We start from the raw sequence: 18,333 nt of genomic DNA, 5'->3' as shown, positions 1-18,333 counted from the left end.
TCGCCACCTAGTAAAGAAGACTACGGAGTTCCAGTGGCTTCCCGCACACCAGAAGGAATGGGAGGAGCTCAAGATCAAGCTCACCACCGCCCCGGTATTGGCGTTCTTCGACACTACACGAGATACAAAGATCTCGCCTGATACCAGCCAGTCCGGCATTGGGGCGGTACTCCTGCAACGGGACAACACTGCAGCATGGGCCCCGGTCGCCCATTCCTCGCAGGCCATAACCCCCGCAGAACAGCGCTATGCGCAGATTGAGAAGGAGTGCCTGCGTTTGTTAACCGGCATAGATAAATTCCACGACTATGTGTATGGTCTTCCTCAGTTCACCGTGGAGACCGGCCTTCGCCCCCTGGTCGGCATCATACAAAAGGACCTCAATGAGATGACCCTTCGCCTCCAGCGCATTCTGCTCAAGCTCCAGAGGTACGACATCCAACTGGTCTACACCCCGGGAAAGGACCTCTTCATCGCGGATGCCCTGTCCAGAGCAGTGAGCACACCGCCCGAATCGGGGGGTTTGTCTGTCAGGTCGAAGCACATGTAGCCTTCACATCGGCCAATCTGCCAGCTACTGATGCAAGTCTGGCCCACATTCGCCGTGAGACTGCGGCTGACCCCCTTCTACAACATGTGATGCGCCACATGACGGAAGGGTGGCTCAAGGGGCAGTGCCCACAATTCTACAATGTCCGGGATGACTTGGCCGTCATTGATGGTGTCCTCCTAAAGTTGGACCGGATTGTGATCCCACACAGCATGCACAGGCTTGTCCTCGAACAATTGCACGAAGACCATCTCGGGGTTGAAAAGTGCAGGCGGAGGGGCCGAGAAGCTGTGTACTGGCCGGGCATCAACGACGACATCGCCAACATGGTGCTCAACTGCCCCACCTGCCAAAGTTTTCAGCCGGCGCAACCCCTTGAGACGCTTCAGCCCTATGAGTTGGTAACGTCCCCCTGGGCAAAGGTGGGTGTGGACCTTTTTCATGCGCTCGGCAGGGACTACGTCATCATAATTGACTATTTTTCCAATTATCCGGAGGTCATACGCCTGTACGACTTGACATCATCAGCTGTAATCAGAGCATGTAAAGAAACCTTCGCTCGCCATGTCATTCCGCTTACCGTCATGTCAGATAATGGGCCCTGTTTTGCGAGCCAAGAATGGTCTTCTTTTGCCACTTCATATGGCTTCACACACGTAACGTCCAGCCCTCTGCATCCCCAGTCAAATGGCAAGACAGAAAAGGGCATCCATATCGTGAAGCGGCTCCTCTGCAAGGCTGCTGATGCCGGATCTGACTTCTGTTTAGCCCTGCTGGCCTATCGCTCGGCCCCACTGTCCACAGGCCTCTCACCAGCCCAGCTGTTGATGGGTCGTGCCCTCAGGACCACTGTGCAGTCCATTCATGTTCCTGAACCCGACCATGCTCCAGTACTGCAAAGGATGCGACAGCAGCGTGCTCAGCAGAAGGTGGCACATGACACTCGGGCAACTGATCTTCCTGCCTGGAGACAACATCCGCATACACCTACCAGAGGGTGGCTGGTCGGCAACTGCCGAGGTTCTCCGCCGCGCGGCTCCCCGCTCGTTCCTGGTTCGCATGCCTGATGACTCCATTCGCCGGTGTAATCGGCGGGCCCTTCGGCTGCTTCCACGCTCGCTACGTGATCATGCACCGGTGCCATGCCTTCCTGTTGTCCCTGATGTCGACTTCATAGAGCTTCCTGCCACTCTGCCTATTCCTCTATCGCCCATGGCCAGGCCCATTCCTCAGCCGGTGGATCCTGACCCACCCTTGAGGCGGTCAACCCAAATTCGTCACCCACCTACTAGGCTGGACTTATGAGTCTGTTTGCACATTGGACTCACTGAATTGTTGTGCAACAATGTTAACATGTTTCTCTTTTTGTCGTTCCAGGAGTTCTCTTTCGAGATTTGATGATTGCACTTGTTTTGTTTGTGGTACAACCTCGTTGCTATGTTGCACCTGACACCTTCCTATGTATATTGTTTAGCCTCATGTACATGTTGTAAATATTGCACACACATACTCAGCCGCACTCAGTACACACCAATATTTATTACCATGGAGGCACATATTCTTGTGAAAAGAGAGGATGTCATGATACCCATATTAACATATCATGGTGCAAACACACACACACTGATGGACAGGTCGACGGACCAATCAACACACACGCAACATCACAGCGAATCACCAGTGAGAGCACACGCACTATAAAACAGGGGATACCACAGTTCCCGCTCATTCCACCAGGAGATAGCTCAGAGCACAGAGCTCACAGCGTGACACTCAGACATACACCATGTGCTGAGTGCCTCTCTAAGATGCTAGGGCTGGGTCCACAGGTTAACTGGTGAAGTACGAACCACAGCCAGAAGTTAACAGTTGTTATTATACAGAATAATAAAACAGAGTTTTACCATCTACAACCATGTTGGTTTGTTTGTGTATCGGAACACCCAACATGACAGAAAGCAGCAGATTCTTCATGTTGTTCCAGGAAAATGGGGCCTGTGGAATGACAGGTTTTACACAGCACACGGTCAACCTGTGGTTTCACGCTGGGTAAAGAATCTGCAAACAAGGCAAGGGAATAAATCATCAATGGTAGGACCCTAGGAAGTACAGAGGATCAGAGGGGCCTTGGTGTGCATGTCCATTGGTGGACATGTAGATAAGGTGATTAAAAATATAACATGGAATACTTAATAGAAATACTTGAATAAAAAATGATACAATACTTGAACAAAAGAGGCCTGGCCAAATCCCATTCACCACCACTCTACTCCGCCTGGCTGAACTTGTTCTATCGCTCAACAACTTCTCCTTTAATTCATCTCACTTTCTCCAAATCAAAGGTAGCAATGGGTACCCACATGGGTCTGAGCTATGCTTGCCTTTTTATGGGGTATGTGGAACATTCCTTGTTCCATGCCTACCTGGGTCCCCTCCCACAACCCCTTTACCGGTACATCGATTACTATTTTGGTGCTGCTTCATGCTCTCATCCGGAACTGGAAAAATTCATCAACTTCGCTTCCAGTTTCCACCCCTTCATCACTTTCAACTGGTCCATCTCAGACTCCTCCCCTCCCTTCCCTTTGTTGACCTTGCTGGCACCATTTCCGGCAATAGACTATCTGCTAATATCTATTACAATCCCACTGACTCCCACAGCTATCTTCGCACCCTACAACCTGTATGGACTCCGTCCCTTTCTCTCAGATCCTCCTCCTCCGACGCATCTGTCCCAATGATGCCACTTACCAAGGTGATGCTTCAAATGTGTTCCTTCTTCCTCAACCATCATTTATCACCTCCAGCTGTTGACAGGGCCCTCAACAGTGTGCGGTCCATCTCCCACACCACTACCCTCACCCCGTCCGCTCCCCCCAAGAACATGGATAGAATCCCCCTCATTCTCACATTTCACCCCACCAGCCTCCGTATGCAAAGCATAATCCTCTGCTATTTTCGCCAACTTCAGCGTGATGTCACCACCAAACACATCTTCCTTCCACTCCCTCTGTCAGCATTCCACAAACACCATTCCCAACGAGATAAACTAATCCACTCTTCCACCATACCCAACACCTCTCCCATCACCCATGGCATCTTCCCATGCAATTGCGGAAGGTGCAACACCTATCCTTTTACCTCTTCCATGCTTAACATCCCAGGCCCAAAACATTCATTCCAGGTTAAAGCAACGTTTCACATGCACCTCTTTCAATTTGGTCTATTGCATTCACTGCTCCCAATGTGGTCTTCTCTGGAGAATAGCCAATGTTGTTCCTCTGTTTAAGAAGGGTAGCAAGGATAATCCCGGGAACTACAGGCCGGTGAGCCTTACTTCAGTGGTAGGGAAATTACTGGAGAGAATTCTTCGAGACAGGATCTACTCCCATTTGGAAGCAAATGGACGTATTAGTGAGAGGCAGCACGGTTTTGTGAAGGGGAGGTCGTGTCTCACTAACTTGATAGAGTTTTTCGAGGAGGTCACTAAGATGATTGATGCAGGTAGGGCAGTGGATGTTGTCTACATGGACTTCAGTAAGGCCTTTGACAAGGTCCCTCATGGTAGACTAGTACAAAAGGTGAAGTCACACGGGATCAGGGGTGAGCTGGCAAGGTGGATTCAGAACTGGCTAGGCCATAGAAGGCAGAGGGTAGCAATGGAGGGATGCTTTTCTAATTGGAGGGCTGTGACCAGTGGTGTTCCACAGGGATCAGTGCTGGGACCTTTGCTGTTTGTAGTATATATAAATGATTTGGAGGAAAATGTAACTGGTCTGATTAGTAAGTTTGCAGACGACACAAAGGTTGGTGGAATTGCGGATAGCGATGAGGACTGTCTGAGGATACAGCAGGATTTAGATTGTCTGGAGACTTGGGCGGAGAGATGGCAGATGGAGTTTAATCCGGACAAATGTGAGGTAATGCATTTTGGAAGGGCTAATGCAGGTAGGGAATATACAGTGAATGGTAGAACCCTCAAGAGTATTGAAAGTCAAAGAGATCTAGGAGTACAGGTCCACAGGTCATTGAAAGGGGCAACACAGGTGGAGAAGGTAGTCAAGAAGGCATACGGCATGCTTGCCTTCATTGGACGGGGCATTGAGTATAAGAATTGGCAAGTCATGTTGCAGCTGTATAGAACCTTAGTTAGGCCACACTTGGAGTATAGTGTTCAATTCTGGTCGCCACACTACCAGAAGGATGTGGAGGCTTTAGAGAGGGTGCAGAAGAGATTTACCAGAATGTTGCCTGGTATGGAGGGCATAAGCTATGAGGAGCGATTGAATAAACTCGGTTTGTTCTCTCTGGAACGAAGGAGGTTGAGGGGCGACCTGATAGAGGTCTACAAAATTATGAGGGGCATAGACAGAGTGGATAGTCAGAGGCTTTTCCCCAGGGTAGAGGGGTCAATTACTAGGGGGCATAGGTTTAAGGTGAGAGGGGCAAGGTTTAGAGTAGATGTACGAGGCAAGTTTTTTACGCAGAGGGTAGTGGGTGCCTGGAACTCGCTACCGGAGGAGGTAGTGGAAGCAGGGACGATAGGGACATTTAAGGGGCATCTTGACAAATATATGAATAGGATGGGAATAGAAGGATACGGACCCAGGAAGTGTAGAAGATTGTAGTTTAGTCGGGCAGTATGGTCGGCGCGGGCTTGGAGGGCCGAAGGGCCTGTTCCTGTGCTGTACATTTCTTTGTTCTTTGTTCTTTGTTTGTTTGTATTGGAGAAACCAAACGTAGACCTTTGGTCTCTGCGCATTCAGGACCCTGACCTTTCCGTTGATAGCCATTTTAACACAAGACCATGTTACCATGCCCACATGTCTGTCCTTGGCCTGCTGCAATGTTCCAGTGAAGCTCAACGCAAACTGGAGGAACAGCATCTCATCTTCCGGTTCGACACGCGACAGCCTTCCAGTCTCAACATTGAATTCAACAACTTCAGATGATTAGTTCTAGCCCACCTCAACCCCTTTGTTTTCATTCCATTTAATTTTAACTGTCTTTTACCTTTTATTTCTTTGTCTGTCTTTATATATATTTCCCCCCCACTCTTTCCCCCTATCTGATCCCCCCTTTCCCACTGTTACCAGACTCCTAAACGACCCTCTTATGGACTGACCTCAGTAACACTACACCCCTGTATGCTTCACCCGATGCCGGTGCTTATGTAGTTACATTATGTACCTTGTGTTGCCCTATTATGTATTTTCTTTTATTTCCTTTTCTTTTCGTGTACTTTATCATAGAATTTATCATAGAATTTACAGTGCAGAAGAGATAACAAATAGGTTAGACCAAGGAGAGCCAATGGATGTTATCTATCTTGACTTCCAAAAGGCCTTTGATAAGGTGCCTCACGGGAGACTGCTGAGTAAAATAAGGGCCCATGGTATTCGAGGCAAGGTACTAACATGGATTGACGATTGGCTGTCAGGCAGAAAGTTGGGATAAAAGGTTCTTTTTCGGAATGGCAACCGGTGACGAGTGGTGTCCCGCAGGGTTCAGTGTTTGGGCCACAGCTGATCTCTTTATATATTAACGATCTAGATGACGGGACTGGGTGCATTCTGGCTAAGTTTGCCGATGATACAAAGATAGGTGGAGGGGCAGGTAGTATGGAGGAGGTGGGGAGGCTGCAGAAAGATTTAGACAGTTTAGGAGAGTGGTCCAAGAAATGGCTGATGAAACTCAACGTGGGCAAGTGCGAGGTCTTGCACTTTGGAAAAAAGAATAGAGGCGTGCACTATTTTCTAAACGGTGACAAAATTCATAATGCTGAAATGCAAAGGGACTTGGGAGTCCTAGTCCAGGATTCTCTAAAGGTAAACTTGCAGGTTGAGTCCGTAATTAAGAAAGCAAATGCAATGTTGTCATTCATCTCAAGAGGCTTGGAATATAAAAGCAGAGATGTACTTCTGAAGCTTTATAAAGCATTAGTTAGGCCCCATTTAGAATACTGTGAGCAATTTTGGGCCCCACACCTAAGGAAGGACATACTGGCTCTGGAGCGGGTCCAGCGGAGATTCACACAGATGATCCCAGGAATGGTAGGCCTAACATACGATGAACGTCTGAGGATCCTGGGATTATATTCATTGGAGTTTAGGAGGTTGAGGGGAGATCTGAAAGAAACTTACAAGATAATGAATGGCTTTGATAGGGTGGATGTAGGGAAGTTGTTTCCATTAGCAGGGGAGACTAGGACCCGGGGGCACAGCCTTAGAATAAAAGGGAGTCACTTTAGAACAGAGATGAGGAGAAATTTCTTCAGCCAGAGAGTGGTGGGTCTGTGGAATTCATTGCCACAGAGGGCGGTGGAGGCCGGGACGTTGAGTGTCTTTAAGACAGAAGTTGATAAAATCTTGATTTCTCGAGGAATTAAGGGCTATGGAGAGAGAGCGGATAAATGGAGTTTAAATCAGCCATGATTGAATGGTGGAGTGGACTCGATGGGCTGAATGGCCTTACTTCCGCTCCTATGTCTTATGGTCATATGGTAATGTTTGGAATTTAAATTATCAAAGCTGCAGGGGCTGAGCATGTGGAGGGGAGGTTGGGGAAAGTAGATTGTGAGTGAGCAGGGATAGTTGGAGTGAGTGAGGAAGGAGGTCTGAAGCCAGGAACCTGTGAGTGAGATGGGGAGGGGGGTTGACAGAAAGGCTTCTGACTGAGTTGGGTGAGGACGTTTGATGAGAATGACCTGAGTGGGCAATGGTAGTTAGGATTAAGGGAATAGGCTTCTGTCTGTCAAGGGAGGGGATATTGACAGAGTTTTTGTGTTTATATGTTGGGGACCAGCATGGAGTGTCTAAGATCCAAGAGAGCTCTGTGCACACTGTTGGTGGGTAGAACAGGCAGAGTGTAAGTCAAATATTTTATATTTGGAATGTTATAAGGGCATGTTTCATATTTTTGGTTCTGGACAACTGTTGGGCCTCCTCCACCATGTAAATGGTGTGCACTTGATACCCCTGATAAAGCCACGTGTCTCCAGTTTCCACAATCTTCACTCTCAACAGGTTTCACCCTTCCCCCATCAATTGTTTTGTCATCAACATCTCCCACCATACCGCCCCCCCCCCCCCCCCCCCCCCAAGATGTCCCCTTTTCTCCAGTGGATTTGGTCACTCCTGAACAGGTATTAGTGTGAATCCGCACACAAGCAGCAGATTTTGACATGACCTTGTGTGGAGTTGAATCTGAGGCTGGCAAGGGAATGATTTGGAGCCGTTAAGGATTGAGGTGACAAAGGAATGAATGAATTTCAGTAGCAGATGAGATGAGGCAGCAGCACATCTGGACAAGGTTACTGAGGTGGAAATAGACAGTCTTAGTGATGTGTCATCAAAAAAACAGTTTGGGATGAAATTTGACAACCAGATTATGAACAGATTGGTTCAGCCTCAAAGAGTTGCAATAGAGATAGTAGCTAGGGAGTGGGATATGTAACAGAAACTGAAGATGATTGCTTTCCTCGTCCCGATATTTAAATGGAGGACATTTCTGCTTATCCAGTACTGAGTCAGACAATTCGGGACATTTTCTGACTTGGAGGGACACTTGGAGATGATAGTGGAGGTTAATGGTTTTGGATGTTACATGAGAGCTCTGGTCGAGTTTTAGATAAAATCCTCTCCTTCAAACCTTCCAACTCCCACCTCCCTCTTCCTCTCTCCCCCAGACCAGGAGGTGTAGGCCCAGATCAGGTGGCAGCTTCCCTTCCCAGAAGGACATTGGTGAACCAGTTGTTTTTTATGACAATCCAGAAGTTTTCATGGTCACGTTTCCTAGTGCCGGTCCCACAAATGAGGGATTCATCCAACTCCATTTCACAAGCTGCCTTTGTGTTTATCACTCTCTTTTTCTCCTCTTTGAATTCATTTTTCAGGATATTGGAAGGGGTGATTTGTAAATATCACATCAGGATGTAACAGTCACTCGACTCATCAGAGCCAGAACATTATCAGCTTTTGAACATGGAATCAAAAAAATCCGTTCACAATGGGGAGAAAGTGTTTCCATGTTCTGTGTGTGGACGAAGCTTCAGCCAATCATCAAACTTGTCAAAACACAAGTGTTGTCCCATGGGGGAGAAACCGTGGAAATGTGGAGACTGTGGGAAGGGATTCAATTACCCGTCTGAGCTGCATATTCATCAACGCAGTCACTCCGGGGAGAGACCATTCACCTGTTCTGTGTGTGAGAAAGGATTCACTAAATCATCTGACCTTCTGAGACACCAGCGAGTTCACACTGGGGAAAGACCGTTCATCTGCTTTGTGTGTCGGAAAGGCTTCAGAACTTCGTACCACCTCCTGAAACACCATCATATCCACAGTGAGGAGAGACCTTTTCAATGTTCTTACTGTGAGAAAAACTATAAAAGGAAAAGAGATCTGTTGAGCCATAAACTCACTCACACCGGGGAGAAGCCGTTCACCTGCTCCGTTTGTGGGAAAGGATTCGCCCGTTCATTCGATCTGCTGACACACCAACTTGTTCATACTGATCAGAGGCCGTTTAAATATCCTGACTGTGAGAAGAGCTTTAAAAGCCGGAAGGATCTGCTGACACATGAACGCACTCAAACCAGGGAGACCTTTCATCTGTTCTTTCTGTGGGAAAGGTTTCTCTTGGAAGTCCAACCTACTTAAGCACCAGCGGAGTCACACTGGGGAGAGGCCGTTCATCTGCTCAGTGTGTGGAAAGGGATTCATTCAGTCATCCCACATGCTGAGATACCAGCGAGTTCACAAGTGACTGCAGGGATTGGATTTGGATTCTGCTGTTAATCACATCTGGACTGAACCATCTTCACTCTGACAGCTGGAGTTTGTTGCTGCCGGTATTAATAAGCCTGAAAGCTGGGGTGTGCATTGATGTTCTGTATAAATATTGATTAAATCAGCTTTGATTCAGACACTGTGTTTTGAATATTCGGTTTCCTCAATGATAAGAGGAGACTGATTGATCTCCTGTTACTGATTGGGACATTATTTTTGATCTTTTCTTACTCTGAATTATTTCTGTTCTCTGGTTCACCTTCTCCCAGATTAAACACTGAGCTTTCATCAATCCTATCAATCTGTTGGAGACATTGGGCGGTTGGTGAATTTCACCTGATGTTGGTGTCAGTTGCCCTCGGAAGATTTCCCAGTTTTCTGAAATTCCAGTGCGGTTCTGTGTTGATGTAATGATCCGAGTTTCAGTTCCAATGCTGATGATGGAGGGCCTGTGCTGACAGAACCACAGAATCATTACAGTTCAGGAAGAGGCCATTCAGCCCCTCGAGTCTGCACTGCTCACTGAAAGAACATCCTACCGAATCCCACTCCCCTGCCTTATCCCTGTAACCTTGCACATTCTTTCTTTTCAGATAACAATCCAATTCCCGTTTAAATACCTTGATTGGAGCTGCCTCCATCACCCTCTTAAGATGTTCGTTCCAGACTTCCGGGTGCGGCTATGCAGAGCTAGGTCGCATATTCGGCAGCTCCTGCTTGGAACGGACTTTTGGGCTCTTTTACAGGGCCCCCATGGCATTTGTTTGACATTTCCCGGTGTGGGAAGAAGGCGGCAATATTCCCCCGACAGTGTCCCCCAGGAAGGGTATGTCTCTTGGTTGCCAGACACACGCAGAAACAGTGAAAGATTTGGCTGCAACTACAGGATAAACAGGGCCTCTTCCAGCATGCAGGCGGGGGAAGGGCAAGCTTAAAGCTGCAAGCTGACCTGAGGGCCTGTATCAAAGGTGAATTCTAGCAGCAGAGGGAACAACTGTGAAAAGACCTCATCAAGGCCACTGAAGGGACTTCCGGTTGCGGTGATGCCTAGCTAGCCGCACGCTTCGGCGGCTCCAGCTCCGACGGACCTTCGGGCTCTTTTAAGAGCCTCAACGGGGAATTTTTCGACGACGCAACCCGGTGTGGGGCGTGTGAGAAGGGAGTCCCCCCCAAACGAAGGAGGAAAAAACCGGCGGCGGCGGCTGCAGCGCGAGGAATCGTCGACCAAAGGGTCAGAAAGAGAGAAGTACAAGATGGCGGCGGAGAAAGCGCAGGCGACATGGGGGCCTGAGCATGAAATTGTGAGACGGTGCGTGGAGCTGCTGAAGAGGGAGGTGCTGACCCCGTTGCTACAGGCAATTGAGGGGCTCAAGGAGACATTAAAGACCCAGGAGACAGAGCTCCGTGTGGTGGAGCAGAAGGTGACAGATATTGAGGACGAGATCCTGGGCCTGGCGGTTAAGACACAGACGCACGAGGCACTTCATAAAAAGTGTACTGAAAGGATCGAAGCCCTAGAAAATGGAGCGCGAAGGAAGAACCTTCGGATACTGGGTCTCCCTGAGGGTGTGGAAGGAGTGGACTGTGGAGCGTACGCAAGTACGATGCTGAGCTCACTGATGGGTGCTGAGGCCCCTACGGGCCCCTTGGAGGTGGAGTGGGCAAATCGGATTCCGGCGAGAAGACCAAAAGCGGGAGAACCACCCAGGGCGATAATCGTGCGATTTTACCGCCTTAAGGATAGAGAAGAGGTCCTGAGATGGGCTAAAAAGGTGCGGAGTAGCAGATGGGAGAATGCAGTGGTACGGGTGTACCAGGATTGGAGTGCGGAGGTGGCGAGAAGGAGGGCGAGCTTCAACCGAGCCAAAGAGGTGTTGCATAAAAGGAAGGTGAAGTTCGGGATGCTGCAGCCGGCAAGACTATGGGTCACGTATCAGGAGAGACACCATTATTTCGAGACGGCGGAGGAAGCATGGACCTTCATCAAAGAAGAGAAATTGGATCGGAACTGAGGGACTGATGCTGCAGGAAATGTTATTGTTAATGTTACGGTGGAAGTTAATTGAGAAGTAAACAGGGAAGGGGGGAGACATTGGGGAAATGTGGGCGCCGGTGAGGGGGGAAAGACGGGTCATAGTTGGAGAATGGGGAAGGGGAGGGGGAGGGGAAAGGGAGCTGCGCCATAAGAGGCGGGTCAGGTAAAGGGATGTTCCCGCACCAGAAAGAATAAGGCGGGAAGACAGGCGCAAGGCGGATGGGAGTTCCCCACATGGGGAGGTCGAGGAGTGAGCAGGAGTAGCCGGGGTCAGTTGAAGTCAGCTGACTTACGGAAGTAATATGGGGGGAGCAATCAAGCTAGAAAGAGATCTAGCGGGGAGGGGAGGAGGGAGAGAGAAGGGGGGGGTGGACAACTGGGTTGCTGCTGCGGAAATCCAAAAGGAAATGGCTAAAGAGTGGGTGGGCGGGGATGGTGTGCGACGCTGGGGGAGCGAGCGGGAGCGCGGAGGCGGGATATGGGACTGGCCTAGAGAAGGTAATGGCTAGTCGACACGGGAGGGGGGCAGGTAGCCCCCTAGTGAGGCTGATCACGTGGAACGTGAGAGGCCTGAACGGACCGATAAAAAGGGCCCGAGTGCTCGCGCATTTGAAAGGACTAAGGGCAGACGTGGTTATGCTCCAAGAGACGCACCTAAAGGTGGCGGACCAAGTTAGGCTAAGGAAAGGATGGGTGGGACAGGTGTTCCACTCAGGACTGGACGCAAAGAATAGAGGGGTGGCCATTTTGGTGGGGAAACAGGTCGCATTTGAAGCAAAGAACATCGTAGCAGATAGCGGAGGTAGATATGTAATGGTGAGTGGCAGGCTGGAGGGAATGGAGGTCGTGTTGGTTAACGTGTATGCCCCAAACTGGGACGATGCGGGATTTATGAGACGGATGCTGGGGCGTATACCGGACCTGGAGGTAGGAAACTTGATTTTAGGAGGGGACTTTAATACGGTGCTGGACCCGGGGCTAGATAGATCCAGCTCAAGGACCGGAAGAAGGCCGGCAGCGGCCAAGGTACTTAAGGGGTTTATGGACCAAATGGGGGGAGTGGATCCATGGCGATTTCTTAGACCTAGGGCTAGGGAGTATTCCTTCTTCTCCCATGTCCATAAAGTGTACTCCCGGATAGATTTTTTTGTTTTGGGAAGGTCGTTGATCTCTAGGGTGGAAGAAGCTGAGTACTCAGCCATAGCGGTTTCGGATCATGCCCCACATTGGGTGGACCTGGAATTAGGAGAGGAAAGGGAGCAGAGAACACTCTGGCGATTAGATGTGGGACTGATGGCGGATGAGGGAGTGTGTGCAAGAGTGCGGGGGTGTATTGAGAGATACCTGGAGGTCAATGACGACGGCGAGGTCCCTGTGGGAGTGGTATGGGAAGCACTAAAAGCGGTGGTCAGAGGAGAGCTGATCTCCATTGGGGCCCACAAAAGGAAAACAGAGGCCAAGGAAAGGGAAAGATTACTGGGGGAGATTTTAAGGGTGGATAGGGAATTTGCAGAGACCCCGGAGGAGGAATTGTACAGGGAGAGGAGACGACTCCAGACGGAATTTGACCTTCTGACCACCAGAAAGGCGGAGGTACTGTGGAGGAAGGCACAGGGGAGGAGGTATGAATATGGGGAAAAGGCGAGTCGCCTGTTGGCTCATCAATTGCGAAAGAGGGCAGCAGCGAGGGAGATAGGAGGAATTAGAGACGAAAGGGGAGACACGGTGCGAAGGGCAGGAAAGATAAATGAGGTGTTCAAGACCTTCTATGAGGAACTGTATAGGTCTCAACCCCCAGAGGGAGAGGAGGGGATGCGGCAGTTCCTGGACCAATTGAGGTTCCCGAAAGTGGAGGAGCGGGGGGTGGTAGGCCTGGGGGCACCGATTGGGGTGGACGAGGTTATTAAGGGACTGGGAAGCATGCAAGCAGGGAAGGCCCCAGGACCAGACGGGTTCCCGGTGGAGTATTACAGGAAATATGTGGACTTGTTGGCCCCGTTGATGGTGAGGACGTTCAATGAGGCCAGGAAAGGGGGGACTCTACCCCCGACGATGTCGGAGGCGACGATATCGTTAATTTTGAAGAGGGATAAAGATCCGTTGCAGTGCGGGTCCTATAGACCCATTTCATTGTTGAACGTGGACGCCAAATTGTTGGCAAAGGTGCTGGCATCGAGGATAGAGGACTGTGTCCCGGGGGTGGTGCACGAAGATCAGACAGGGTTCGTAAAAGGGAGACAACTGAATGTTAACGTGCGACGACTATTAGGGGTGATAATGATGCCCCCAGTGGAGGGGGAGGCAGAGATAGTGGCGGCAATGGACGCAGAGAAGGCATTTGATAGGGTGGAGTGGGAGTATTTATGGGAAGTGTTAAGGAGGTTTGGGTTTGGGAACGGGTTTATTAGCTGGGTTAGACTTCTCTATGGGGCTCCAACGGCAAGCGTAGTTACAGGTCGACATAGATCGGAGTATTTCCGACTATATAGGGGAACAAGACAGGGATGCCCGCTGTCTCCATTGTTGTTCACGTTGGCAATTGAACCTCTGGCCATGGCGTTGAGAGACTCCAGGAAATGGAGAGGGGTGATTAGAGGGGGAGAAGAACACCGAGTCTCGTTATATGCGGATGACCTATTGTTATACGTGTCGGACCCAGCGGGGGGAATGATAGAGGTTATGCGAATTTTGAGGGGGTTCGGGGATTTCTCGGGGTATAGGCTAAACATGGGAAAGAGTGAATTATTTGTGATACATCCAGGGGACCAGAGTAGAGAGATAGAAGGCTTGCCTCTAAGGAAAGTGGAAAGAAACTTCCGATACCTGGGGATTCAGATCGCTAGGAGCTGGGGAACCTTGCACAGACTTAATCTGACACGGTTGGTAGAACAAATGGAGGAGGACTTCAAGAGGTGGGACATGCAGCCTCTATCGCTGGCGGGCAGGGTGCAAGCAATTAAGATGATGGTCCTCCCGAGGTTCTTATTTGTATTTCAATGTCTCCCTATACTAATCACTAAGACCTTTTTTAATAAAATAGACAGGAGCATCACGAGCTTCGTGTGGGCAGGGAAAGTTCCGAGAGTAAGGAGGGGGTTCCTTCAGCGTAGTAGGGACAGAGGAGGATTGGCACTACCGAACTTGGGCGATTACTATTGGGCCGCCAATGTGGCAATGATACGTAAATGGATGATGGAGGGTGAGGGAGCGGCGTGGGAAAGACTGGAGAGAAAGTCCTGTAAAGGGACGAGTTTAGAGGCGCTGGTGACGGCGCCGCTACCGATCTCACCTAAAAAGTTTACCACGAACCCGGTGGTGGCGGCAACATTGAATATCTGGGGACAGTGGAGGCGACAGAGAGGGGTGCGGGGAGCCCTGGTGGGGTCCCCAATCAGGAACAACCATAGGTTCGCCCCAGGAAGAATGGATGGAGGATTTCAGAGCTGGTTCCAGTTGGGAATTAGGAGGGTGGGAGATTTATTTATAGATGGGACTTTTGCGAGCTTGGGAGCATTGGAGGAAAAGTATAAGTTGCCCCGGGGAAATTTCTTGAGATATATGCAGGTGAGGGCATTTACTAGACAACAGGTGAGGGAATTTCCATTGCTCCCGACACAGGGGATACAGGACAGGGTGCTTTCAGGGGTGTGGGTCGGAGAGGGCAAGGTGTCAGAGATTTACCGAGAGATGAGGGAAGAGGGGGAGGAGTCGGTGGGCGAACTAAAAGGAAAGTGGGAAGAAGAACTAGGGGAGGAGATAGAGGAGGGTATGTGGGCTGATGCCCTAAGCAGGGTAAATTCCTCTTCCTCATGCGCCAGGCTTAGCCTGATTCAATTTAAGGTGCTACATAGAGCACACATAACGGGAGCAAGATTGAGCAGGTTCTTTGGAGTGGAGGACAAATGTGGGAGGTGTGGCGGGAGCCCGGCAAACCACGCACATATGTTTTGGGCATGCCCGGCACTGGAAGGGTATTGGAAGGGAGTGACGGGAGTGATTTCGCGGGTGGCGAAGGCCCGGGTCAAACCAGGCTGGGGGTTAGCTCTATTTGGAGTTGCGGAAGAGCCGGGAGTGCAGGAGGCGAAAGAGGCCGACGTTGTGGCCTTTGCGTCCCTAGTAGCCCGGCGCAGGATCCTACTCATGTGGAAGGAGGCGAAACCCCCCGGACTGGAGGCCTGGGTAAATGATATGGCGGGGTTCATTAAACTGGAGCAGATAAAGTTTGCCCTGAGAGGATCGGCTCAAGGGTTCACCAGGCGGTGGCAGCCATTTCTCGACTACCTAGGGGGACGTTAGAGGGAAGACAGATGACCAGCAGCAGCAACCCAGGGGGAGGGGGGGGGGGGGGGGGAGGGGGGGTGTAGTTTAGGTCAAAGATAAAGGGGTTTTGTTACTTGTGTATTGTTTAAAATTTCTGTATTGTTATTGTTGCGTTTGCTTTGTAAGAGGGGAAAAATTGTTGTTTGGGAAAAAATTTTCAATAAAACATTTATAAAAAAAAAAAAAAAAAAAAAAAAAAAAAAAAAAAAAGATGTTCGTTCCAGACTCCAACCACCCTCTGGGTGAAAACCTTTTTCCTCGCACCACTTCTGTTCCTTTTGCTAATTATTTTGAATCTGTGCTCTCCAGTTCTTGATGTACTCCAGAAGGGAAATAGATTTTCATTATTTACCCCGTCTAAAGCCCTCAGGATCTTGATTACCTCTACAAGCCTCCAATCAGCCTTCTTTTCTCCACGGAAAACAGACCCAACGTCTTCTCATATTTATCCCTGGAAACATTCTTGGGAACCTTCTCTGGACTCTGCACGCCAATGCCTTCACATCCTTCCTCAAGTTTAAAAAAAATTATCTCATGGGATGTGGTGTCGCTGGCTGGGCATTTACTGCCCATCATTAATTGCCCTTGAACTGAGTGCTTTGCTCAGCCATTTCAGAGGGCATTTTAAGAGTCAACCACTTTGCTGTGGGTCTGGAATCTCATGTGGGCCGCACCAGGTAAGGGCAGGAGATTTCCTTTCCTAAAGGACATGAGTGAACCAGATAGGTTTTTATGACAATCAACGATGGTTTCATGGTCATTATTTGACTTTTAAATCCAGATTTTAAAAAACTGAATTCACATTCCACCATTCCAAATACTAAGAAGTTAATTTCTGGACTAAAGAATTGTGAGTTCTTCGACGATGTAACAAGCAAAGTGGATAATGGGGATCCTGTAGATGTAGTGTATCTGGACTTCTGGAAGGTGTTTGATAAGTTGCCACAAAGAAGGTTAATTGACAAGGTGAGATCACATGGGATTAGGGTAATTTATTAGCTTGGATAGAAGACTGGCTGAAGGACAGACGACAGAGAGTCAGGTTAAATAGTTCTTATTCTGGATGGCAAGATGTAACTAGTGGGCTACTACAGGGTTCGGTCCTTGGGCCCCAGTTATTTACAATCTATATTAACGACTTGGATACAGGGAAAGAAGGTTCAAAAGCCAAATTCGCAGATTACACAAATATAGGTGGGACAGTAAACTGCAATGAGAAAATAAGAACCTTACAAATGGATATCGATAGGTTAGGAGAGTGGGCCAAAATGTGGCAAATGGAGTTTAACTCCTATGCAGAGGGATCTGGGTGTCTTTGTGCATGAGTCACAGAAAACGAGCATCCAGGTGCCGCAGATAATAAGGAAAGCAAATGGAATGTTAGCAAAAGGAATTGAGTAAGGAAGTGTTGTTGCAACTATACAAGGCATTGGTAATATCGCACCTGGAGTATTGTGCACAGTTTTGTCCCCTTATTTGTGAAAGATGTAGTCGCATTGGAGGCAGTTCCGAGGAGGTTCACTAGATTGATTCCAGAGATGAGGGGTTTGTCGTATGAGGAGAGATTGAACAGTTTAGGCCTATACTCTCTTTAGAAGAGTTTAGAAGAATGAGGGGAGATCTAATTGAGGTAAAGAAGATGGTAAAAGATATGGATAATGGGTGGCAAGGCAGCACAGTGGTTAGCACTGTTGATTCGCAGTGCAAGGGTTCCAGGTTTGACTCCTGGTTTGGGTCACTGTCAGTGTGGAGTCTGCACATTCTCCCGGTGTCTGCGTGGGTTTCCGCCGGGCACTCCGGTTTCCTCCCACAAGTCCCAAAAGATGTGCTTATTCGGTGAATTGGACATTCTGAATTCTCCCTCTGTATTCCCAAACAGGCGCCGGAATGTGGCGACTAGGGAATTTCCACAGTAACGTCATTGCAGTGTTAATGTAAGCCTACTTGTGACAATAAAGATTATAAAGTATACATGGAGCTGATGCTTCCTCTCGTGGGGAATTTCAACCGAGAGGTCATGATCTTAGAATAAGAGGTAGCAAGTTAAAAACAGATTTGAAGAGAAACTACTTCTCCCAAAGGATTGTGAATCTGTGGAATTCGCTACCCCAGAGTGTGATGGATGTAGTGACAGTGAGTAAATTCAAGGAGGAGTTAGACAGATTTTTAATTGGTGATGGGTTGAAGGTTTATGGAGAATGCTTTATGGAGAAAGTGGAGTTGAGGCCAGGATGGAATCAGCCATGATCACATTGAAGATGTTTAGGCGCGGGAGGCTACATTTACTACTCCTGCTCCTAGGTCATGTGTTCTAGCGAGGAGATGCTCTGGCTGATTTTGCAATCTCGCTCTTGGTTTTTAGCATTGTAGGGAGCAGATGAGGAAAATATCAGCTATGATAGAATGGTGGAGCAGATTTGATGGGCCAAATGGCCTAATTCTGCTCCTGTATCTTATGAACTTATGACTGCAGTAAGAGGTCTTACACCAGGTTAAAGTCCTTACACAGGTTTGTTTCAAATCACTAGCTTTCAGAGCACTGCTCCTTCCTCCTTTAACCTGGTGTTGTAAGACTTCTTACTGTGCTCACCCCAGTTCAATGCCAGCATCTCCATATCCGAACTTATGACTGTACGAAA

General features: G+C 48.9%; 3 protein-coding genes across 4 annotated transcripts in view; 1 reads left to right on the top strand and 2 right to left on the bottom strand.

The window, feature by feature from the left end:
* Positions 1–18,333, top strand: part of LOC140421474 (uncharacterized) — a 366,287-nt gene that overhangs the window by 27,994 nt on the left and 319,960 nt on the right. The gene's annotated exons all lie outside the window — the stretch shown is intronic.
* Positions 1–18,333, bottom strand: part of LOC140421475 (uncharacterized) — an 856,937-nt gene that overhangs the window by 614,768 nt on the left and 223,836 nt on the right. The window lies entirely within an intron of this gene.
* The window catches only part of LOC140421357 (uncharacterized), a 40,684-nt gene that overhangs the window by 10,207 nt on the left and 12,144 nt on the right, over positions 1–18,333 (bottom strand). Inside the window, exons 3-4 of the mRNA XM_072506025.1 lie at positions 9,571–9,793; positions 8,785–8,933 (exon numbers count right to left, since the gene is read on the bottom strand). Of these exons, the coding sequence (XP_072362126.1) occupies positions 8,785–8,933; positions 9,571–9,793 (372 nt within the window). The remainder of the gene's footprint in view (positions 1–8,784; positions 8,934–9,570; positions 9,794–18,333) is intronic.

The sequence above is a fragment of the Scyliorhinus torazame genome, chromosome 5 (assembly GCF_047496885.1).
Source record: "Scyliorhinus torazame isolate Kashiwa2021f chromosome 5, sScyTor2.1, whole genome shotgun sequence".
In the NCBI taxonomy this organism is placed as follows: domain Eukaryota; kingdom Metazoa; phylum Chordata; class Chondrichthyes; order Carcharhiniformes; family Scyliorhinidae; genus Scyliorhinus; species Scyliorhinus torazame.
This window is presented reverse-complemented; position numbering and strand designations above follow the sequence as displayed.